The sequence below is a fragment of the Hyalella azteca genome, unplaced genomic scaffold (genome assembly GCF_000764305.2).
Source record: "Hyalella azteca isolate HAZT.00-mixed unplaced genomic scaffold, Hazt_2.0.2 contig679, whole genome shotgun sequence".
Classification (NCBI taxonomy): domain Eukaryota; kingdom Metazoa; phylum Arthropoda; class Malacostraca; order Amphipoda; family Hyalellidae; genus Hyalella; species Hyalella azteca.
This window is the reverse complement of record NW_025931018.1, coordinates 1-25,271: the sequence shown is the minus strand read 5'-3', so window position 1 is coordinate 25,271 and position 25,271 is coordinate 1. Positions and strand designations below refer to the sequence as shown.

The window sequence follows — 25,271 nt, the reverse complement described above, 5'->3', positions numbered from 1 at the left end:
AGTTAAGAGATCGTAAGTTCATCAGCCAATCATTGACGGTCTTTCAATCAAAATCCGCCAATCATAGATAAGAATATATATAGCGTAAGTACTTACGTTCACTTAGCCAGTTTTGAAAGTATGGCCCCTGGTGTCTGAGGAAAAATGTAATGATCTTGACAATAAATTCCGAAGCTTCTTATAGTAACCAAGAACTTACACCTCACAGAGAACAGCCTTTGATCCGTAAAAGATAGTCTTGGCCAACCCAAATTTGAAATTTTATCAAAAATTATTACAAATTTGACAGTTTTACTTTCGCATTCAGTAGCCTGCGTCGAGAGAATTTTCTCGCAGGTTGATAGCGTGAAGACTTCAAAAACAAACCCTTTGAAAGCCACAACTACCCGAGACCGAATTCTCGCTTGAAAGAATACTGTCAATGGGCCGGCCAGAACGGCTGCCAATTCTTTGAGCAATCTGGGATGGAAGCAGTCTGGTCCACATGACTTGTTGGGATTTTGAGCTACCAGGCGCTTGAGAACCTCTTCTTCGTGTATTTCAAAACCTGTTCCAGTCGACTGGGCGCTCCCCAATATCTGGAATACTGTTCAAGTCTTCATTTGTGAACCTACCGCTGAAGTACTGATTAAAAACGTTAGCCTTGCCCTCAGCAGAGGATGTCTTATGTTGGTCTATTTTCAAATCAGCAGAGCTGGGCAGCGCTACTTTGAAATGTAGCGGCGCTACCACTATCGCTACATGCTCTAAACGTAGGGGGCGCCACCGCTACCGCTACACCCACTAGATTATAGCGAGCGCTACCGCTACCGCTACAGTAAAATGTAGCGCTAATAGCCGCTAAAATGGCCAAAATTATTGGAAATCTCTAAATATGTATTGTTCTGCTATTGGGATTTACTAATAAACATTTAATGATAATAAAACATTTTCAAAACATATCAATGGAACTTTATTGCAATTAACCTAACCGAACTAGTACGGGTTAGATACAGTAAATAAATATTACAGTTATTTTTATGTTTTACCTTCCCTACATGGATGTCTACTTTAATCTTCCAATCTCAAAAATTATCCACATATACATATAAAAAATCAGTCTTTTCTTTGTATATACAGTATATGTGGATTATTTTTGAGATTGGTAGATTGAAGTAGACATCCATATAGGGAAGGTGAAACATAAAAATAACTGTGTAAAAACAACTGTAAGCAAACTGAAACATGAAAAAATACCTGTAAGTGGTAACTGGTAACAACTTAACAAGTAACAAGTGAGTGAGTTTATTTATTTACTGTCCTCACTAACAACTAACATGTTGACACTAGTAACAGGCTGAGGTTGACAACATTACACCGAAATCTTTCGTACAGTTTTAATCTGTAATTTATATTATATATGTATCATACTGGTTTTTAAATAATATATAATACTATTAAGTAAAATGTAAAGGCTTTATCTATAAATGTAGCGGTAGCGCCGTAGCGGCAAAACCTCGTTTCGCTACCTAAATATGTAGCGGGCGCTACCGCTACCGCTAAATTGCCTTAAATGTCGCCGCTACCGCTACTGCTACTGAAAATGTAGCGGCCGCTAGTAGCGGCCGCTACATGTAGCGCACTACTGCCCACCTCTGCAAATCAGATATACCGTCGTTTGTCTTACTCTTCGAAATAGCGTACAAAAAGAAGGCTTTCGGATTATTTTTTGCATTTTTAGCAATACTTTTTCGAAGTTTTTCACTGCAGTGCGACAGACTTTTTAGCTTGATTTCGAGCTCTTGCATACAGGTTATATTCAGAATCGCTGCGAGTTCGTAATTAACGCTTGTAGGCTTCTTGGTCTTTAGCTGAGCTTTAATGGTTAACTATAAACATTGTTCATTTGTTAATGGTTAACTGTAAATATTGTTTATTGGTTAATGATTAACTGTATATACTGTTTATTGGTTAATGGTTAACTAAATTTTGTTTATTGGTTAATGATTAACTGTAAATATTGTTTATTGGTTAATGGTTAACTGTAAATATTGTTTATTGGTTAATGGTTAACTAAATATTGTTAATTAGCTAATGGTTAACTGTAAATATTGTTTATTGGTTAATGGCTAACTGTAAATATTGTTCATTGGTTAATGGTTAACTGTAAATATTATTTATTGGTTAATGGTTAACTAAAAATATTGTTTATTGGTTAATGGTTAACTAAATATTGTTCATTAGGTATTGGTTAACTGTAAATATTGTTCATTGGTTAATGGCTAACTGTAAATATTGTTCATTGGTTAATTTTCTAACTGTAAATATTGTTCATTAGTAAATGGTAAATTATAAAGATTGTTCATTTTTATTTCCACTAGACTATGAATCATGGAGTGCATGAGTCAGTCTGAGCCCATTGATGCAGAAAGATGACGAAATTCCCAATGGAAACTTTCATTTCAAACTTGCGATTGCGAAGTCTATAAACTGAGGAAGTCCATTGAACCCGCTGGCAATGGGTGGAGAAGGGAGGGGGAAGCTAGGCGGTGCAATACCTTTTCAATTCATAAGAGAAAGTTCATTTTGACACAGGCAAATATTATTCATTTACAGCCACCAACATTACAAGTGCACCAACACTTGCCATCAAACTGCAAACCATGAGTCAGCCCGCCGAAATGTGGCCGCTTAGTTCGAGCGAAGTTGATCATTTTTTCGCGGACTAATTTTTGACATGCAAGAATTATTACTTTCTTACTTAAATTTTCACTTTCCCCCTTGCAGAATTATTATTTTATTACTTTCTTACTTAAATTATTATTATTTTCTTACTTGAATTTTCACTTGCCTCCGGAATCAGAAAATACGGTTAACTGAGGGTGAATGCCCTCAGATTGAAATCGACGATTTCGAAAATATCCTTTGGGCGTTAGAGCGCAGCGAAACGAGGCTTGAAACACACTGATAAGCAATCCCAATATAATATTTGTCTTGTAATAAATGAATAATGCAGCATATTTTTGTGAAAAATTTTCTTTGGGTGCATGCGTATTGCGTCACTCCTGTGCCGATCTTAAAACCTGGACCCGAAATTAGATTTTTAGAGATAGATGAGACAATAATTAACAAATTTGACAAAGCATTTTTATTAAAAAAATTAATTTTGGTGATTCGATTTTTGTTGAGAAATCAAAAATTTAATTTTCGAAGCACGAATTACATGAGAACTCTATACGGTATAGGTGGCTGGAACGAGTGTAACTCTCACTCAAATTACATTAGTTTGATAAGTAGAAACAAGATTCGGGATAATGAGATGCAGACTGCTCTTATTCGGAATTAAGGGATTTTCAAAGTCAATGGATATTTTATTTACATCATGGCCGGGTTGAGCTGCTAGAATTATATTAAATACCCAGGTTAGCATCAAAATTTAGAATATCTGATGCAAAAGCACTACCGCGTGGCTGCTAGAATTATATTAATTATATTATTAAGTTCGAGTTGATGTTGACGAGTGAATAATTGAATCGATAGATCGTTGAGAGAGGATGTCATTTTAACAGGTCCGTCCAAGTTTGTATCAACTGCATTGGGTCGTAAAAGAATATAACATGTAAATGTACATACTACAAGAGCATGTAGCCGAAATTTAAAGCATTCCCAGACTCGCTCTTCTGGTGTGTCTATATACATTGGCCCAAAGATACGGGTAACTGATATTTACGAACTGTGAAGTCTACAATGAGGTCAATGCACATGATGATCTGGGGCCATACTATCAAAACTAAATGTTCTTAACTCTGTCAGCCAATCAATGACTTTATTTCAGGCTAAATCCGCCAATCACAGACGATAATTCAGCCGCTAATTAATGATATAACCACAAATTCAAATGCATATTGTGGCATAAGGCTGAATTGCTGAAGCGCTTGGCTCTGCGCAATTAAAACATAATAAATGCATTACTAAAGTTCATTAAACAAGTTTTTTTATATTACATTTTCAATTGACTAAAATAATCTGTAATGACGGAAGAAGGAGAATAATGACTTGATTTTAAAAACATAAATAAAACAAATAGAAGTAATGCAGGTTTTCCAGATTACTTTTTTGTATGAAAGTAATTTGAAGTTTAGTACACGTGTAAGTACAGCGGTAAACACCTGTGAAAATATTCTAACTTGTGGCCGCGGGGGCGAATGCGCCGCCAGTTCGAGTGCGACTCTCGCTTGAGCAACAACGTCTGATGGCAACGCCTGCCTTACTTCTTACGCTGCTGGTGGCAGTCTCGTCTGCCACTGCAACGGTACGAAATACAGACTGTTATATTCATAAATATATGTGCTGTTTTCTGTGATAATTTTTGGGACATGTTATGGGTTAATTTTATTTAACTATGTATGTGTCATTAGCATTTTCTCTATAACTTTGATTCACCTCTAAAATTAATTTTCATTAGGTTTTTACCTAATGATTTGATTTTTGATTACCTAATTACCTTGATTTTTTTTCAATAATTATGTAACCGCCTAAATGTTAATGAATAATTCTTTTCGAATTATTCATTAATTCAATTCACTAATTTTGTGAATATTCAGTTCGCGAATCTCGTGAATATTCAGTTCACGAGTTTCGCATCCAAATTTTTAATATCGAATTTATTTACATTCTGAGAAATTATCATGCAGATAAATTCTGGATCAATTTAGCTTACCTCTCTATATGATTATCGCTAGGTTATACTATTTTATTAAATTACCTCACCGATCGCCATATGTTTATCCAATGATTGCATAGCTGCGAAAAATTTCTCTGATAACAATATTTTCTTGTGCCTCAGGAACTGACTTCTCCTCGCGCCAACGAAGTCATGGAAACGGTGAGTAAATATGTGCAAATTATGATTCTGATCAATGAGATCGTGTTATTTGATTATATAAATTGTTCATAAGTCACCTAAATAATAATCAAACTTTTAGAAAGAGAAAATAGACTAATCTCGAGCGTTATCCGTAATCAACTTGCGAAATAATAACAACGAATGTAAGAATATATGGGAACCTCGCTCGGTTTCGGCGCGGATTAGTCCGTCCTTCTTTTAAATTATTTACTCATATGGTTACACTATTTATTTATTAACAGACAGATTTACTTCTTAACATTTCTGTTCGTATTCATCTGCTCAGCTCATATAGTATGAATTAGAAGGCAACGTCATCAAACCATCAACTAAAAACAAAATACCTTGCAATTTTACGTGCGTTACACATAACACGAATTCATAACTAATTAACATTGAAAATTTTAATCACATACAAATCGCTTTTTGTATTAATTTGTAAAAGGATTTTTCGTTTGTCATCAGTATGGCTTGGAAACTTCTCTGAGAAGCAGCCTGTTCTCGACGTGCATCAAGCAAGCAGCCTCGCTGACGGGAAGTCTTTGGTTGGTAGTCGTAGGGCAACAAGGCTTCTATCAGGTCACAAGCTCAAGTGCTCAGAACATCACATGGCAGGTCGCTGATGGTGCTACGACTCTCTTCGCTTGTGCCCAGGCCACCCTGGACGCTGGTAATTCTTCTTATCCGCTGTCGATGTGAAATTTTATGTCTGAGATACTTGATTTTATTATTTTAAATGAGAGAGAACAATATTACTGGCTTTAGTGGATGTGATTCCAATCAGAATTTGAAGCCAGTAATATAAAAATAGGTAATTTTTTATTTAAAATTTAATGCGGGACTAAATCGAACAACGAGAATATAGAAATCCTGGCAAAATCTTCGGTTAATAACAACATTTGTTCAAAATACATTGTAAAGAATTGCTAAATAAATGTTAATATATTCACACTGTTATAGCTTCGTGCCATTTATTTTACGTAGCGTTAACCATGCTCTGTATAAACAGCCAAACTGATGTTCAAGTTCAATGGAGGGTCCTGCATGATCGCCATGAATGGTTTCTATGATCCTGCGAATCAAGCGTGCGATGGTCAGACGGTCTATATCGGCTCTGATGGTGAGTAACAGTGCTGGGCAGTATTGTGTTTAAAATGTTTTTTAATATCGTGTGGTTTACAACATAATTAGAATTTTTACTGTAATAAATGTAGGGATCATTGAGTTGTTATGCCTCCCTGTTACGTGCAAGGTGACGTCAGATACACTCAATATTACGATAGATCACGATGTATACTGTATGCAAGATATACGTCTGAGTTAAAGCAGGGTTAAGTTTAAAGTGGACAGTCTTGCATCACTTTATGAGATTACAGTTACAGTTCTGTCTCTTTCTTCTCTTTCCCATTCTAACTAAGTTTACGCAATTAGCTGCATTGTTCCTCCTCGCCACCGCCACGAGGGCTTCGTCCCTTCTCGTTGTAGGTGTCCTCGCCCCAATAATATATATATAATTTCAATAATATATCAATAATTCACAGTAATTATTCCTCTTCAGGGAACAGTGGGTGCGTCACTCCTCTTGGAGGATTTTTGGATGGCCAAAACATAACGAACGATGGAATGTGCTACTCGACGTGTGTAGGAAATAAGGTGACACTTCAAGGTGAATAAACGACCGGCAATAACATAACATAACATAACATAACATAACATAACATAACATAACATAACATAACATAACATAGTGATCTCGGCGCTGCAGCTGTCTCTTATACACATCTAGATGTGTATAAGAGACAGGTTTAGTACACGTGTAAGTATCGCAGTAAACACGTATGAAAGTAATTTGAAGTTTAGTACACGTGTAAGTATCGCAGTAAACACGTATGAAAGTAATTTGAANGCCACGAAACCTGGTGAGAAAACAGTGGTATTTTGCTATCTTTTTTCAGTTCTGTGGAGGCAATGCAGACATAAACTATGCAAATCTCATGTACGCCTCCAAGATGCATGAACTAAAATGCTTATTGTTCACTTTGTAATTGTGTTACTTTTTTATAATGACATCTAGCAGACTTTTGGGCTTGTTCCATTGAATTCATGTCATAAATTCCATGAATTGTGTTGTAAAGGGAAAGTAAAATATCTTTCGAATCATATATATATATCATTGATTTTTTGATATATAATGATGCATTATAATCTCAGTCAAGGAAAGATTTTTTTTTGTAAATATCAGCTTGTGAAAAGAAGGCCGACATTTCTTATAGAAAAGTCCATTCGATCACTATAAATTTATTTCTACGTCAGATTCAACCGAGAAACTAAAAGCAACAGGCCTTCTGGTGTGAGAGAATATGTTTTGATCTATTTTTATGACAACATTCTATAAATTTCTAATTTGAATTCTAATTCCGGGTAATATTTCTCGGATTTTCCAGATGCACTGGCTTTCTGGGTGAACGTGCAATACATCGACGGCGCTTGGGTCCACATGCCGAGCAGGACTCCCGTGGCCGCTGACATGTGGAATAGTATTATCGACACCTCCTCCTGCGTGGCCATCATGCCGTCCGGGAAACTCTTCTCTGCGACGTGTAAAACTTCATTTCCCTACATGTGCGTCGACACCACTAAGACCATCAAGCCGTGTGAGACTCTCTCAGTGACGAATGAATGATGTGCTACGGCTGAGTTGTGAAGAAGACGCCGAATCTTGTTGGAGATAAATGACGCCAAACTTGTATAATAAACAGCTTTGAAAAATGTACTTTGTTGTTAGTTTTACGGGCTTGCACTAGGAAAAACCTTGTCAAAATTTGATAGATTTGCTGGTAAGATTATCATAAAGAAAAATATTATTTTCACTCAAATTATTCGAGAGTGGTTAGAAAAATTTTGTAAGCTTTCGAGAGAGATCCTCATCTAAATTCCTTGATAATAATGGACATACAAATATTTGGAGCACATTTACACAGCATTATATGTTTTCAAGAATATTCCAACAGTCTTAAATTTCATCTGATGTTCATTTGGAATCAAAATAAATGTTTGGCGTTAAATTTTATATCATTTATTATCTTACCTTATACATGTATTTAAGTTAAGCACTCTATGATCTGTTATCTAGAGGCTCTTAGCCTCTTGCTCATATTCATCTTCTTCAATTGACCGCCATAATAATTGGGTAGACCTTATTGCGGAAGAATCTAATATAAAAAATAGCGGTTTCAGCGTTTATTAGGCCGTAGGCTTGTCGCCGATTCTTAACATCGCAGAACATTCACAGCATTTTGAGGTCTCGAACGCGCAACTCACTGCTACAATTCTGCTGTGCTTAACCGCCCGGCCTCCTTGCCGATTCTGACCAGAAACTGGCGCACAGAGCTTGGTTCGAACCCGCGCCTCTCTGCGCCAATCTTGGTACTCTGAACTGTAACCACTGGGCCACCCTTCCCCAGGGCGTAAAAAAATGTGAGGCGTAAAAAGTTAAGAAAGTTAAGAAGCATTAGCCTATCGAGATATATTTTAATATACTACATGGAAAGATTAAGTGTGTTGATCTTAGGGATGCCAGCTAAACCAGTCGCCTTGAAATTGTAACATAAAACTATATTTTAATGGAATTGAGCAGCACGTTAAAAACTCGTGTCTGGTGCCTTTTTGGCTTTAGCTGATTTTCTTGTTTAAAAATAAATCAACAAATTTTTTGGTGTCAATGCAGATTATGTTTTATAAGAAAAAATTCTGAAACGTACAATAACTGACGGATCAACTAAAAAATGATTGAACGATTGTTATGTTGTAATAGATTCATTCTTGGACTCAAGAACTGGAAAGATTGCAGGGATTTCGTTAGCTCACTTATAGTCCGGGAAACCTAGTGGAAAAAGGGGGTCAACCTAAAACAAATTACAAAAGAATTTTCTCCATCACTATAACATGCAGGAAGGCCTCAGAAAAGACATATAAAAAGTCCTCTAAAATATAATTGGTGGAAAGGCTTCAAATCAGTGATTTTCAAAATGGCCGCCAAAGTAATCTATATGTTGATATGCAGCGGTTTGAATTAGTAGACTGGAACAGTTTTGCTGCCAAAAACCAATTTTTGTAGGCTAATAAATCAAATTATATCTATATTATGAGCTAAATTATATAAACTGAGAAATATTGCAATATTTTGTAATAAAAATACAATTTTGTCGATAATTTTATGCTTTTTAAAGTCCGATGAATTCTCAGCGTTTCTGTTTTTCTTCTTCTACTGATAAAATTTGACATAAATGTATTTGTCTGATGTAAAATAAGTAGGGAAAAAGTCATTATGCTCAGAAAATTATTAATTATGATAGTCAGCTTCGGAAAACTATTTCTAAGATGAAATAAGATAACGTCAGCTGTGTAGACAAAAAGAAAAAATATCAGACATACGAATGATGAATGGGATAGAAATACCCATTTTTATTTCAGCTTGAACAATTTTTTTATTTATTTTGGACGTATAATCAAAAGGAGAAATTTATATAATGTGATAATTTTAAGAAGTTATACGAACAAAAAATCCAGTTATGATGCTTAAGCTATAGAACTGGTAGGTTTTACTAACGTAAAGTTTAATTGTCCATATAGTAGGGTAACATGGGGCAAACGAACCACTGCGGGTCATGGCCCATAGCGGGTTCCTCGTTAAGTATGGCAGATATTGGTCCGTGTTCTCTACCGCCTGTCGACAGTTTCACTGGGATGAAGTTTACGGATTTACGTTTTGCTAAGTGTTTGCGTTATTAAGTTATTTGTGAATAACTGTTTTAGCCCAGATAAAAATTTGTTTGCTGCTAAGTAAAACTTTTTTCGATTACTGTAGATGAAGCCTTTGAAATTACTGTGAATTATATTTTGAAAGTAATATTTATGGGAATAATTTTGAGTTCAAGTTTAGACTATTAGCTTATACAATAAAGTGTTGACACGATATAAATGCAAAAGATACCTAGTGGGGCAACGGACCCATGCGTGTCACGGGGTAAAGCGCCCATGGTGGGCTCAATATACCCCTCTGTGAAGTCTTGTGTTATGCAGCATCAATAGATTTGTCTCATTGACCTTTTCAAAACTATGACTAGCTTTTTGAATTACAAATTACACTTCTTATTGCATGAATTTTTGATTTGCCGCCTCTAGGAAACAGGTTCTAGTTTCTAGTTATGCGTATTTGACCCCTTATCGAATTTTTGACTCTTGCCTTGCCAAAAGTTGATTTCAGTCGACACCAATGAGCCAAAAGTTGATGAGTTTTTATAGTGTTGGCTGAAATCACGATTAGGTACGAATTCTCTGCACATAATATCTGGATTATGGACGAAACTGGAACGAAGCTTTTTTTTTGATCAACTAAATATCTTTTTTCTAGTCAAGTATACATTTTTTCATGTCAAGGATGCATTTTTTATCGTAAGGATCTATTTTTAAAGTCAAGGGTATATACATTTTTATGTCAATGAAATATTTTTCTTCACGTCAGTGATAGATTTTTTAAGCCAAGTGTATATTTTTTCAAATTAAGGATATGATTTTTTAAGTTGTTAATAAATAAATGAATGTCATATTTTTCATTAAATTTTTCTCATATTTTACTGTAAAGTGTTGTTTTATAATTTTTAAACGAACAATATGCGATTGTGGTATAAGAACCAAGAATGGCCGCCTTGCCCAAAGCCCACCATATCAAAATGTTTAGTTGGTGACGACCCTGAATTAGGAACCGCCTAGGACTCAGACCGAACGTAAATCAGCTTCTCTATATATGTCCGCTTTTTGGTCTACATTCCGGTCCCCGAATCAGACAGCTACAAGCGCCTGGTACTTATTCTGCCAACTCTTGCCCTACTCTCAGGAGACTATAAAGTCGGCAAGGAGGTTCTGACTAGTCGCTGATTGCGATCAGGTGGCCAACTGACCCAGAATAACTCTAACGCGAACATAGCAACTCTGGGGCAGAGGCTGAAGCACACCCCGAATTTTGTTAGGGCAGGGGCCCCAGGGGTGGGGCAATGGGCCCATTTTGACACTTTTTATAAAAAGTGTTTCATTAAAAATTGAATAACTCTATAGGCGTCTAATTCACATCATACATTCCTCATTAGTTGTACCTTTAAACAAAACAAAGAACCACCTCGTATCAATTAAAACATCATCAAAAATTTAGTTTAAAAAAGGGGAGGGGCCCGCTGCCCCATGTTACCTACTGTGATTATTCTATACAATATATCAAAATAGAATGATGTCACCCATCAGGAGTATCAGCATTGGCTACATGCTGCTAAACACTCCATATATGTATCATATTCGCCCTTATACCACCACCATTACTGTCTTGAGGTCACTCATCGAAAGAGTTAAAAACACTGCCAAATACTTGATTTGTGTTACTGCACACACACAATTGCACTGGCCACATGCTGGTGAACATTCCATATCCTGTTTCCGACAGGCACACCTCCCATGTTGAACAATCTGTTGTACAATTGCATCTCACCATTTCTAGTGGCTCAGGTGGGGCAACTTCTCGATCTGTGAGAACAGGCATGCATTGTCCATTTCTCACTTCCCATCCCCACTTAGTCCTTAGTCCTTAGTATCCTTAGTATTTGTTTGGGACATAGCAGTCCCAGGCCACGATGGATCGCCGCCTCTGATTATCGTTCATCCGCCCTCATTTGGGCTATGCGAGGGTTTCATTCTCCTCTTCAGGTTTCTCCACTTCTCCACTCTTCAGGTTTCATTCTGTTGCCCAGCCACTCTTGCACTTGGCAAAATCTCCTCAGACTATGAAAACGGGCAGCTGCTGATGTAGCTGGAAGCACCTGGGGGTCTACAAATGCTTTGCTAACAACAACTTTCCAGAAGTTCTGTGAAAGTTCTTGAATCGAAGTTTGTCCAGAGACTCCCCGGTAGCACCCTTGTACAGAAAGACTAGTACAATCTCTCCAGCCACAAACTGTACCCTGGATTTCACCTTCAGACCCCACTCATCTTCTTTCTCAGACCCCATGCAGTATTGAGTTTTGAACACTGTATTCCCTGACAGGAGTCAGCACAAAGTCTTTCTTCTTACCACCATATCTGTCCCCTTTCCCACAATAGATACAGTTACTTTTGTAATCAAAGCCGGTTCCAATAGATCTCAGTTGGCGTGCTCCGTCTTCAGAAGACTCATTTGCTCTTTTTCTGTTCTGGGCTTCAATACTGGATGACCTACAATGGTCCTTGCGACATTGGGTGTGTACTTTTTGTCTAGGCACTACTGTTGTTAGAACTTTTCTTCTTTCACTGGCTTTCTGGATACCTTCACAACCCTTGGGTGTTAGTGTTGCACATTTTGCACCTTCTAAGACAGGCCTGCTGCAAAGGGCACATTGAGCAACATCCATCTTGGTGCTACCTGTAGGACATGATGTGATCCCCCTTTACCAAGCTTATGTACAAGCTAGACATTCTGTATCAGTGACTAAGCATGTAATAATCACAAAATACCTCTATGGTGTGTCCTGTCTTGAGGTCTGATCAGAGGGCTGCTCTCTTAATAATAATAATAATAGCGGTTTCAGCGTTTATTAGGCCGTAGGCCTGTCGCCGATTCTTAACATCGCAGAACATTTACAGCATTTTGTGGTCTCGAACTCGCAACTCACTGCTACAATTCTGTTGTACTTAACCGCCCGGCCTCCTTGCCGATTCTGACCAGAAACTGGCGCACAGAGCTGGGATCGAACCCGCGCCTCTCTGCGCCAATCCAGAAGACTCTGAACTTTAACCACTGGGCCACCCTCTCTTGCTGGTCATGTTCTAAAAACTTACACCAGAGGGTCTAGACAATGCTGCCCTCTTACTACAATTAACACACCATTTATGATATAGACACACACACTCACCCTACATCACACACACGCACACTGTCTCCAGGTGCATGCCTGTATATATCATAGGCATTATTCCCCATGCCTATATAATCACAATTTTTCACTTTATGGGTGGCTGTTTTTGCAAATACTAGATTGCTACCACCTTGGATGAATTTTAGTTATTATCAGTGAAAAACATGAAAACATACATAGTCACAAAAATAACTGTCGGTCATATTTTTAAAATGTGTTATTGAGCTTATATTGCCATTCGGCGGCCATTTTTTTAAATATTAAATTTGACACCCTTCCACTACTTGCATTTTAGAGGATTTTTAGTATGTTGTTTCTATTGTCCTTCTGGAGCATTAGTGAAGAAATCATTTCTTTTGCAATTTGTTCCGAATCAAACCTTATTTTTCCTGGACTATTAACGCTAGTTCGTTGTACGAGAGTCAAATAATCAATTCTCGTATTCAATTCAAATCTCGTAAGCATCATTAGGTTATCCTGTACGAAGAACAAATGCCGAGTCCAACTCAGTCCATCATTATCCAGTTTCCTTCTCAAGCTCCGTCTGCACATTGAGTAAATCTTTCAATTTTTCCATAGCCGGGCAATGTAAGCATTTATGTTAAGTCTTCAGTGAAAATTCATCGTTTATATTGACTTCTTTATTATCAAATTCAATAATAAGCTTTCCAAAATTTGTTATACGAGATTGCGTTCCATATATGTACGGGAACTACCCGAAATTATTAAACATTGCGCTGGTGTTAACATAGCGAAGGTTACCGGTTAGAGCCTAAACATGAAACGACCAAGCACAGAAAAATGAAACTATCGCAGTCACCGCTTGTTGTAAAATTGATATATTACAATTGATTTATTAGAAAACAAGTTGAGACAATTATATGCAGGTTAATTACTTAATTATATACGACTAAACCTACATTACTGAAATTATTAAATCCGCGGCTATAAAGTAATGAAAAATGGCGGGTAATAAAACATGGCGAGTAATGAAACATGGCGGGTAATGAAACATGGTGTGTAGTGAAACATGGCGGGTAATGAAACATGGTGTGTAGTGAAACATGGCAGGTAATGAAACATGGCAGGTTGGATGGGAAATCTAGGAGTGTAATGTTAACGTAGATTAAGTCTGCGGTGTTCAGGGCCATAATTTAATTATCAAAGGAAGCTATCTATCCCTCGGTAAGCTAAAGCAAAAACGTTATTCCTTTGAAGGAATGTAAAGAAAAGGACAAAAGTAAAATGCTGTATTTCCTGACATTCCTAACGGTTTAATCACGGTCATATTTTTCGAACACTGACATTAAATTTATTCGCCAGAGCAGGCTACTAAAATTGACAGATATGAAAAATTGACCAAGATAAGAGTCAATTACGTGAATATAAAAGTCAAATTTATCATAGTGATTTCCTTCAAAACTGTTTTCTACAAATAAAAAATAGAAAATTACCTTCAAAACTGTTTAATATCGACTGGAAAGGTCAATATTTAAATTTCATGTCCCAACACCAGGTTTAGGTTTCATCAATAGATGAGAAACGACTCTTCTCTGTTCTGAACAATGAACAATTCGCCTCAAATCTCTTTAGTAACGTACAAAGATAAACTATACACTGCGAACTTTATAGAGAACAGACCGCACAAAGACGCAAATGTCGTTTCTTTGTTCAACTTTGAAACCGTGCGGCGAAATCGATGTGATTCCTATTCAACCTTGACAGTGAAGTGTTGCTGATTTATCCTAATAGCGTCAAGTACAAACAAAATAAATATAAATCTGTAATATATATTGCCAGATAACATCCAGTTAGTTAGTTTAGTGGCCAAATGTTTACTAACGCTTTAGCTATTTAGCTACCTTGCACCGAAAGTCAAGATGAACATCACCAAAGAGGTGGAAGGTCTCAATTGTTCATCACCCACAAGGAGCGGAAGGTCTCGGATGCCCAGCCCGCTGAAGCTGGCTCGATCGAAGGAAGCAGCGTTATCATCTCAAAGAGACGAAGTGGCAAGGAGGGACAGGTGAAATGTAACAGAAACTAAGACACTCGAACAAGAGGTCGCTTACACGGGACGTCGGCCGCCCGCACGAGAGAGACAGAGAAGGAAAATGTGAGGAATCCTACCTACATAATAACTTAATGTAAGGAGTTCTACCTACATAATAACTTAATGTAACGAATCCTACCTATATAATAACTTAACCCCACAACTGAGACCTGCAGTCAGACACCGCGAGCTCAGCGGTGGTGCGCTCAGGAACAATCCGCCTATAGGAGCGCGAAATCCCATAGGACTTCTGACGAGCATAGACACGCGTCAGAAGTCCTCCTTGAGGGAAGAGAGAGGCTAACATCAAACCTATGAACAACAAGGGCCGCATTATCAAAGCTTACTTATATGCATAAGTACACGTAGCGGCCTTAGTGTACACCGTCTAATCAGCTCCTGCAACTACGCGTAGCGGCCTTAGTATACACCGTCTAATCAGCTCCTGCAACTACGCGTAGCGGCCTTAGTATACACCGTCTAATCAGCACCTACAACAACACGTAGCGGCCAATTTCTCGCCTGTCATTGGTGGGTTTGGCTTGGAAAGCTGTCAGTGATTGGCTGACAGAGTTAAGATCTCATAAAAATTTATGATAGTACGGCTCCTGAACCACCAAACATAAATGCACCAAATACAACCTAACCTCTCGAGTTATCATCAGAAAAAATCGTATGTACACACTCAGAGAAACGGGATTCGGTCCAAATAGCGATGCACTTCTTGTTTTTGCCTGGTACAACCTGATCCAATTTTGCCCGGTAAAAAGACGCATCAGTGCTACCTGCAGAGAGAGCATCACCATTTGGACAACGTGACACAATAATTTTCCTTAGCGTAGCTTCAGCCGTGCGATGTAGTCCAGAAATGAACGAAAATAACGCGCGTGGATGGAGGAGAGACGCGCCGAGCGACAAAGAAAACAGTTTGGGCTTTTGTCTGAAGGGCCGCGCTTATCATGTGATATTGAACAATAGCGCCAGCGCCCGTTATATAAATCGCTGCCAGCGCCCGCTATATACATCGCTGGCAGCGCCCGTTATATACATCGCTGGCAGCGCCCGTTATATACATTGCTGGCAGCGCCCGTTATATACCTGTCTCTTATACACATCTAGATGTGTATAAGAGACAGAAATTATTAATAGGAAGTAACTTATCAACGCCACGTCATTCATTTAAAACAACTACTAAGGTATTCAAGTAATAAACAAAATCAGCGAGGTCTTCATGTTCCAAAAACATGACTGTGGCGACTATATATATACGTTTCCTCAAGTTACCCCCGCAAATCGTTTTCTAAGCTTGTATATCATAATTTAGCGGAGTTACCCATCAACTATAACTCAATATTATTATTCATGTTTTTGCCTTAAGCATCACTATTAATCATCAACTGCAATTGATATGCCGGTAAATATGAATTAGCTACATATTTATAATATTACCACTGACCTAGGACATTGCAACATTAAGTAATTCTAGTAGTCATAATCATTTACATGTCTGTAATACAGTGCGTAACCTGGTCTCCAAACCTTGATGNCTTAAGTTTTTTCCAAGTTCGTTATAGTTCGGATTTTATTTTGCAAAAAGGGGGGGAAAGTGGAGGTAAAATCGGAAATTTCGAAAAATTTCGGACAAAATGCTCCACACCCACAAAAATGAGAAATTCAAAAAAACCCCACAACCAGTTTGTAGATATGGTTTTTACGCATCGAATGATACGTGTTTCGATGTTGTAGCTTGAAAATACGAGGAGGAGATAGGCTTTTCTAAAGTACCCGTTTTGGCCGTTTTCTAAGAATTTCACGTTTTCTTTCAATTTTTTTTCGAAAAATTGACATGAATAAAACCTGAGTTTTTTTTAGGGTTTACACATGTGTACCAAATTTCAAATTGATCCCTCTGTAAATTACCGAGATAAAATTTAGGGCGAACGCTCCCGTTAAGCCGGTAGACTATGTCCATATGAATTGCCGCCAGCATTGAGGCTTGATACTATAACTCAGCGTCATACTATGACGAATACTATGACTCAGCGTCATACTATGATGGATATTACGACTCAGCGTCATACTATGATGGATACTATGACTCAGCGTTATACTATGACTCAGCGTCATGTACTATGATGGATACTATGACTCAGCGTCATACTATGACTCAGCGTTATAGCTCAAATTCATTCAGTTTATTAGTTTAGATCTCCAGCAGCCATTCTTTGATTAAATTAAAAAAAAGTCGTTTGAACAATGTTAAATACTGGTTTAGAATGAAAATTAAAGCAACGTCAATCATGCAATGTTGTGTAGACGTTACAGTCCAACAATGCAATGTTACTCACGCGACGTTGTTTTAACATTAAAATAATGAAATTTTTACCACAATGATGGAGTGTTTGCTTTGAAAATTGAATCAACTCTCAGATTTAAACGTTCAAACATTAAGGGGAGCGTTCGCCCTGAAATTGAACATTTTCACTTTTTCGGTTTTTATACTCATCTTAAAGCTGACATTTTGAGCTATCCAACGGTACCAAAACCATATCTGTACGTAGATTTATGCATTCACTACAGATCCCAAAATGGTATCGCTGGCAGCGCCCGTTATATACATCGCTGCCAGCGCCCGTTACATACATCGCTGCCAGCGCCCGTTATATACATCGCTGTCAGCGCCCGTTATATATATCGCTGGCAGCGCCCGTTATATACATCGCTGCCAGCGCCCGTTATATATATCGCTGCCAGCGCCCGTTACATACATCGCTGGCAGCGCCCGTTATATTCATCGCTGCCAGCGCCCTTTATATACATCGCTGCCAGCGCCCGTTATATATATCGCTGCCAGCGCACGTTATATACATCGCTTCCAGGGCCCGTTATATACATCGCTGCCAGCGCCCGTTATATACATCGCTTCCAGGGCCCGTTATATACATCGCTGCCAGCGCCCCTTATATACATCGCTGCCAGCGCCAGTTATATACATCGCTGCCAGCGCCCGTTATATACATCGCTGCCAGCGCCCGTTACATACATCGCTTCCAGGGCCCGTTATATACATCGCTGGCAGCGCCCGTTATATACATCGCTGCCAGCGCACGTTATATACATCGCTGCCAGCGCCCGTTATATACATCGCTGCCAGCGCCACAGCGCCCGTTATATACATCGCTGGCAGCGCCCGTTATATACATCACCGGCAGCGCCCGTGACAGGATTGCCTGAGGATGTTCCTGGAAATAGAATTCAAGCAGCCATGTAAAGCAACAAGCGGTTATTTCTTTTTATTCTTATTGCATTGTTACTGAAGTATCATTGTAGTGATAAAGCAAAAACTCGGTATGATTATGAATTAATCAAAGTCACTCCCATGTAAATTAATTCAATGGAATATGAGAAACATTACGTGAGATGATAAATTCTCGTTATCTTTCCACAGTAAATATGATATTTTATTCATCCGTAGTACATAAAAAAGTAAACTAAATCTATTATGAAAATGACCTCGAGATTTGATGAAATTTTTTAAGGTTCGCGTTTAGTCCAAGATCTCGAGATTTTTGACATGGAGTCAATCATTTTAATTTGTATCTAGTCATTTTAGCCATGTAGTCAATCATTTTAATTTGCATCATTATTTTAGACGTGGAGTCAATCATTTAATTCTGTATAATTACTTCAGACATGGAGTCAATCTTTTCAATTTGAATAATCATTTTAGACATGGAGTCAATCATTTCAATATTTTTAATTATTTTAGACATGAAGTCAATCATTTCAATTTGTTTAATCATTTAGACATGGAGTCAATCGTTTCAATTTGAATAATCACGTATAATCATTACGCAGCCTTGCATTGGGCCTTGACTTTTGACCGCCGTTGAACATACAGAAAAATGGAAGGATATTTGAAAAGCTATTTCCACTGAAGGATATTTCAGAATCTGGAAGTTTACCGCAAGACTTTTTAAAAAATCGGCGCTGGGTCTGGAACGAAGGCTGGTGGGCTTCGCTCAGTAGCGGTGTAGATGCCGAGGAGGGAGGGTGTTGATAGTAGCTGCGCCAGACGATCATGAGAGACAGTTATTCTCCTGCACAATATATGAAATTACTTTAAATTTAGATTTATTTCTATTTGTTTAAGTAATTCAGTCCCGTACTTGATCACACAATTAACCTTTTTTTTTTTGTTCAATACGATGCTATTACGAAATATTTCCATAGTGATTTTTTTAAACCAGTTGTTTGTAATATTTATTATAACGATTGCAGTTAGTCAAGCACCTTTTAAATAAATCTACTAAGGAGCCAAGTATTTAGGTCTTCATTCTGATAAAGGCGATTTACGATTTACATTATCTACAAGTTTTTGATTTAAGCTTTGAAATAAAACCCATTACAGAAAACCTGATGATTGACAAAAGGACTTAAAAAAATATTAGTTCAGGATGTATGGGATATAAATCATTGTTATTTAACTATGTTATGATTATAAAGGTTCGGGATATTGATGAATAGTTGTTAAAACACTTTATTAACCCACCTTCAAATGAACACATTTAAATAATCAATATATAATAATATCAGCACATAAACACTCCACTATTTCATCTTGGATACTTGCTTGCCAGACTAACTCTTGATTTGATTCTAACTATTAGCCTCAGGCTTTCATAAAAAGAAATAAATTAAATAGATCAATAATAGTACCCTAAACATTAGCGTATTCATAAATATATAACCTAAATATTTATACAATTCGTCCACATCGGATTTATTCACATATATATTTACATATTCACATCCTAACGTAGCATATACCTCCGCTCCGGCTTTCCACGGCACAGTAATCCTATCGCTTCATCCTTCCGCACTCAGCCTTCAGTAAACTCTAAACTAAAATGACAATTTAAAAATCCGGACTATAAACAACTAATGCAATTAATACTCTGATAGTTAAATAACAATGATTTCTATCCATCACAAGCCCCTTAAAACCTGATGGTTACCTATAGTCTCGGTTTCGATGTGCACTTTGATTTCGTTTCTCATCCTGAGTGACGTCATAATTTTATTGATAAAACATCCTTACAATCACTGTTGACGTTATGGAACTGTAACTAAAACAGATAAATTGATAGTAAGGTAAATGACTTAAAAAAATTTCATGACTGACTGGAAGAATTCTACGTTTAAAGTAACTGAAGCGTTTTAAAAATGATCTGGCCCAGGAGAAACACCGTTATAATAGCAAGTTATAAAACCGTTATAATAGCAAGTTCTTGCTGCAGAACAAGAGGAAGTTAGGATTTTCTCCTCGTTTTCATTCATTCACTAACATTCAGACAATCATTCGAGGTCATTCGGTCACAAAAATCAAGCCATTACTCTCCTCAAATCATCTTAATCGGTAAAAATTGAGTGATAGTTAAGCACCTCCAACCTTACAAACTTTCATTGCCCTGCATCGTATTGAACTAAACGCTACTTCCTAAACAACAAAACATACTCGGTAGGAATAGCATTAGAGTTCGATTGGATTCGTCACAAATTTTGAGCTTGTTTTAGAACGTGCATCTCATTAAGCAGGCAAGTAGCAGGGCCGAAAAACATGTTTTTGGACGACATGTTTTTTGTTTGTTGTTACGCGGAACTCGGAACAAGTTGCGGGGCGAACATTTCCTGATTTGCGGAAAATCATCAACATTTCACTAAATTGTGGATCAAAATTTACTGGAAATGAGGATCATATTTTCCCGAATCCGCTGACATTTTCAAAATTACGTACATTTTTATGCAAGAACAATTTTTGAATTAACATAGAAAATATTTCTACGATTGCTTTTGCTGCGTTCTGATGCTCGCGTGTCCTAGTATCACGTGTCCTGGTATCGCGTGTCCTGGTATCACGTGTCCTGGTATCACGTGTCCTGGTATCACGTGTCCTGGTATCACGTGTCCTGGTATCACGTNACAGTCTGCAGCAGCAGCAGTAGTCTGTACACTACGCCACATCTTTTATCTCTGCACAGTCTGCAGCAGCAGCAGTAGTCTGTACACTACGCCACATCTTTTATCTCTGCACAGTCTGCAGCAGCAGCAGTAGTCTGTACACTACGCCACATCTTTTATCTCTGCACAGTCTGCAGCAGCAGCAGTAGTCTGTACACTACGCCACATCTTCTATCTCTGCACAGTCTGCAGCAGCTGCTGTGCAGCAGCAGACTGCGGCCGTGGCTGGCAGCGCTGCAGTGCAGAGTCTGCAGACTGTGTAGAGCAGCACCGCATCTGCGACCTCGTAGTAGACTGTCCTCTGGCCGAGGATGAGCATAACTGCGGTAAGTTGAAAATAAATCATAATATGATCTTAATAATTAATAGTAAAATCTTGAAATAACAAAAAAGGAACAAGGGCCGAACTATCAAAAATAGCTAAGAGCTCGTATCTCCATCAACCAATCACTGACGGCTTTTTCAAGCTAAACCCACCAATCACAGACGAGAAACCTGCCGTAACGTAAGTATACTAAGGCCGCTATGCGTAATTAGGAAGCTACGAGTACTAAGGCAACTGCGTATACTTAGGCCGCTACTTGTTCTTGGGCCGCTACGTTTTCTAAACAAATTTTGAAAGTACAACCCCTGCTATATGTACGGCCCCTGATATTTGTACAGCCTCTGCTATATTTATGGCCCTTGCTATATGTACGGCCCCTGCTATATGAACTGCGACTGCTATATGTACGACCCGTGCTATATGTACGGGCTCTGCTATATGTACGGCCTCTGCTATATGTACGGCCTCTGCTATATGTACGGCCTCTGGTACATGTACGACCAGTTGGCACATATTATGGTATGCAGTTCTTTGGCTGTTTTGTAGAAGGAGACGTGACTTGAGAAATAATGGGTGTGAGCGGATTGCCTTGCTTGTGGGTTTTAACGTTTCCGTAGAGATAACCGGGAGAGTAACTCCCAACAATAAGCGTGAGTTTTCTAGGGCCATACTTTCAAAACTCGCTAAGTGAACGTAAGTACTTACGCTCTATTTTCTTGTCTATGATTGGTGGATTTTGCTTGAAAGGCCGTCGATGATTGGCTGATGAACTTACGATTTCTTAACATTTTTTGAAAGTATAGGCCCTAGACCCTACAACGGAGTTGGCAGTGCTGATCAGTTTGTTGGCTTTCCTTTGCAGTTGTTCCGTTGGGTCTCGTGCGATGCTGCAGGCTTTGGAGTCATCGGAAAGAATGTCGCTGGTTTCTGATAAATATTCAGTTTTGTACAAAATAACAATAATATCACTCTTGTCAGCTTAACGTATCACAATTTGATCGTTATCTCTGAGTTTTTTCGAAGCCTGGCATAGAGCTGGAGTGAGAATTGAACACTTAGATGTTCCTCGTTGTTTCGTTGCTTCAGCTCTTAGTTGATCTTTCAAGTTGGGATTAATTTCAATTTTGTTTTCATAACCTTGAGACTGTTTTCGGAGTAATTTTCGATGCTTTAATTTTTGTTCATATTCATGTTTGCGTGACTAGGCATTATTTCTAACCAATTCTGTTTTTTTATTAGTATCCTATTCACATGATTTTGTACATATGTCGATCCAAATTTCATCACTCAATGCGCCTTTAACCTGATAATGAAAAATTGATACATTCAAAACGTTGCAAACGAACAAAAAATGTCCACCGGTACCCTGATTTTCGATTTACCAGTGCAAACGAAAAATATTGTTCAATAAATTGAAATGAAAAACTAATAAGAAAATTGTCAACAAAACAAATTCTCTGGTCTTCAATGAAAAAGTCGCAACCAGGCCGGCCGCTAAATGAGTGCTTTGAATAAAATTATTAGAATTGACAATAATGACGTTAATTTAATAAAGGAGGAAGATTAAGATCGTTCGTTCTCAATGGTTTACAAAAAGGGATGAATGTATATGAATGAAGAGATATGCACGAAAGTTTGTAACCTTTCCGACAAAACGATGTGAAAAGGATAAGAAAATGATTAATAAATGATGGGGAAATTGCAAATGATGGGGTCTTGCAAATTTGGCTTTACTTACTTACTGACCGCTTCTCGAGCACCTTTATATCACAGATTACATCGCCGCACAAAGCGTGAGCTCTCCTCCAATCACTCTCCAAGAGACACAGTACAATGAGTACATGGTAATTTATATACACAAAATATTACAGGAAACACAAGCATTAAGAAGGACAACCTTGCACGAGTATACTCGTAACTGCACAACTGACGACACTATACTACTGGAAGCTAGCCATGGATCGGCACTACTCGTGCATTCATCGTTCAAACGAATGTCGTCTGCAAGAGTGCCCGCGTGACGGTCGAACCTTCAAACTATATACTGCCTTGAAAAACGTGAGCACTCCTTTAATCACTGATTATCACTCTCCTAGTGACACAGTGCATGGTAATTAAATACACAGGAACATTACAGGAAACTCGAGCACTTAGGTGGACAACCTTCCAAGAGTATACTCGTAATCGTAACTACACGACTGAGCGGACTAACGACACTACTAGCACTGGAAGCTAGTCATGGCCGGATCGGCACAACTCGTTTAATCTTCGTTCAAACGAAAATCGTCTGCATGAGTGCCCGCGTGACGGTTAAACCTTCAAGCTTTATACTGCCTTCAAAATAATTCTTTTTAATCACAACCCAAGTGCATGAATCGATTTTAAACTATAAATTCGAGTGCAAGTGGACTATAGACACGTCACATGATTTAAAATTTCAAGACAATTCAAATGAAAGAAATTCCCTACATTAATATTCATGTTATTCTATTGAATTATTTGCAGATCATTACACAAATAGGCGTATATTGATATGAAATCATTAGAAATTTTCGATTTATGAACTAAAATAAATTTTATGAACTAAGATATTTGCTGTCGGACATACTCGTTCGTTCATCGTTCAAACGAACGTTGTCCGAGTGCCCACGGAACGGATACACGTTCAAACTTCACACTGCCTTCGAAAGAATTCTTTTTAATCACAACTCAATTGCATGATGCAATTTCCAAACTATAAATTCGAGTGCAAGTTGACTATAGACAATTCCATACGTATCTCATGACTTAGAATTTTAGGCAAATCAAATTGAAAGAAATTCTCTAAATTAATATTCATTTTTATTCTATTGAATTATTTTGCCGAACATTACACAAATAGTCGTATTTTGATATAAGATCATTAACAATTTTCGAGATATGAACTAAAATAAGTTTTATGAACTAAAATATTTGTTGTCAATACTTTTTCTGTGTCTGAGTTCACTAATTGTTGTTTAGTACATCAACATTGAGACAAACACTTTGATTTTCAGTATTATCTTGGTTTGCCACATGAACGCTATATGGCACAACACCACTGATTTATTCACTGGTTCTACTTTATTTGCACAATGTTGTAGCCACATAGCAATGTCACGCAGCCTCTGAGTAAGATAGCCGCAACACGGGCCACATATGTTGAAACCATAATGCCACCTCTTTTCCACATTGTCGCATGGACCCGACATAGGCCCATTGTAGAATTGTTACTAGGGTGCATCCCTGGTCTTCAGCGAGAAAGCGTCGTTTCTATAAAGATCTTGAATTTCAAATTATATCTTAATTAAATAGCCGGAATGGCACCAAACTTCGAGAGCGAGACCTTCAAGGTTGAGACACGCCATAACGAAAGAAGAGGGAAACTGAGCAGGGTCCCCTCACTACGTAACAGATCTACAGTCAGATTTCAATCCCTGCGGGAAGGATCCCTTTCCGTGGCAGGGCCGAGGCTGTTCAACGCCCTAGCAAAGGATCTAAGAGAGAGGGAGTTCACCCTGGAGACCTTCAAGAGACAGCTGGACGTGTTCCTGGGCACAATCCCTGATCAACCGCTCCTGCACCACTATCAGCTGCGAGAAGCAAGCAACAGCATCGTGCATCAGGTGGCCCAAATGAGGGCGGATGAGAGAAAATCAGAGGCGACGATCCATCGTGGCCTGGGACTGGAACGTCCGAAACATATACTAAGGAAACTAATATAATGAAACATGGATGGTAATAAAACTTGGCAGGCAATGAAAACATGGTGGGTAATGAAACATTGGACTGTACTCGTAAATCATAGCGTCAGGTTAAGGGGACCGGCTACCTAAAATTTTCAATTATGGCGTTTTTCGGTTTTGTGCTCATCTGAAAGCTGGAATTCTGCTCTTTTGCTCTTTCCAATGGTACCACTGCCATCGCTGTACGCCAATATTTACGTTCATGACGTCTCTTTAAAGGGAAGCGGGTGGGAGAGTTCTTTAAGTAATTAGATATAAAGTAATTAGCTGCTGAAATCTTTGAATA

The 25,271-nt window shown here is 38.1% G+C and overlaps 1 protein-coding gene across 1 annotated transcript; it reads left to right on the top strand.

The window, feature by feature from the left end:
• Positions 1-4,204: 4,204 nt before the first annotated feature.
• LOC108677871 lies at positions 4,205-7,539 on the top strand (the record flags this gene model as incomplete). The annotated part of the gene is made up of 6 exons (XM_018166175.2): positions 4,205-4,291; positions 4,826-4,864; positions 5,351-5,555; positions 5,895-6,005; positions 6,444-6,551; positions 7,330-7,539. Coding segments are annotated over exons 1-6 (733 nt in total), but the record flags the coding sequence as incomplete, so codon positions are not given.
• Between the last annotated feature and the right edge of the window lie 17,732 nt (positions 7,540-25,271).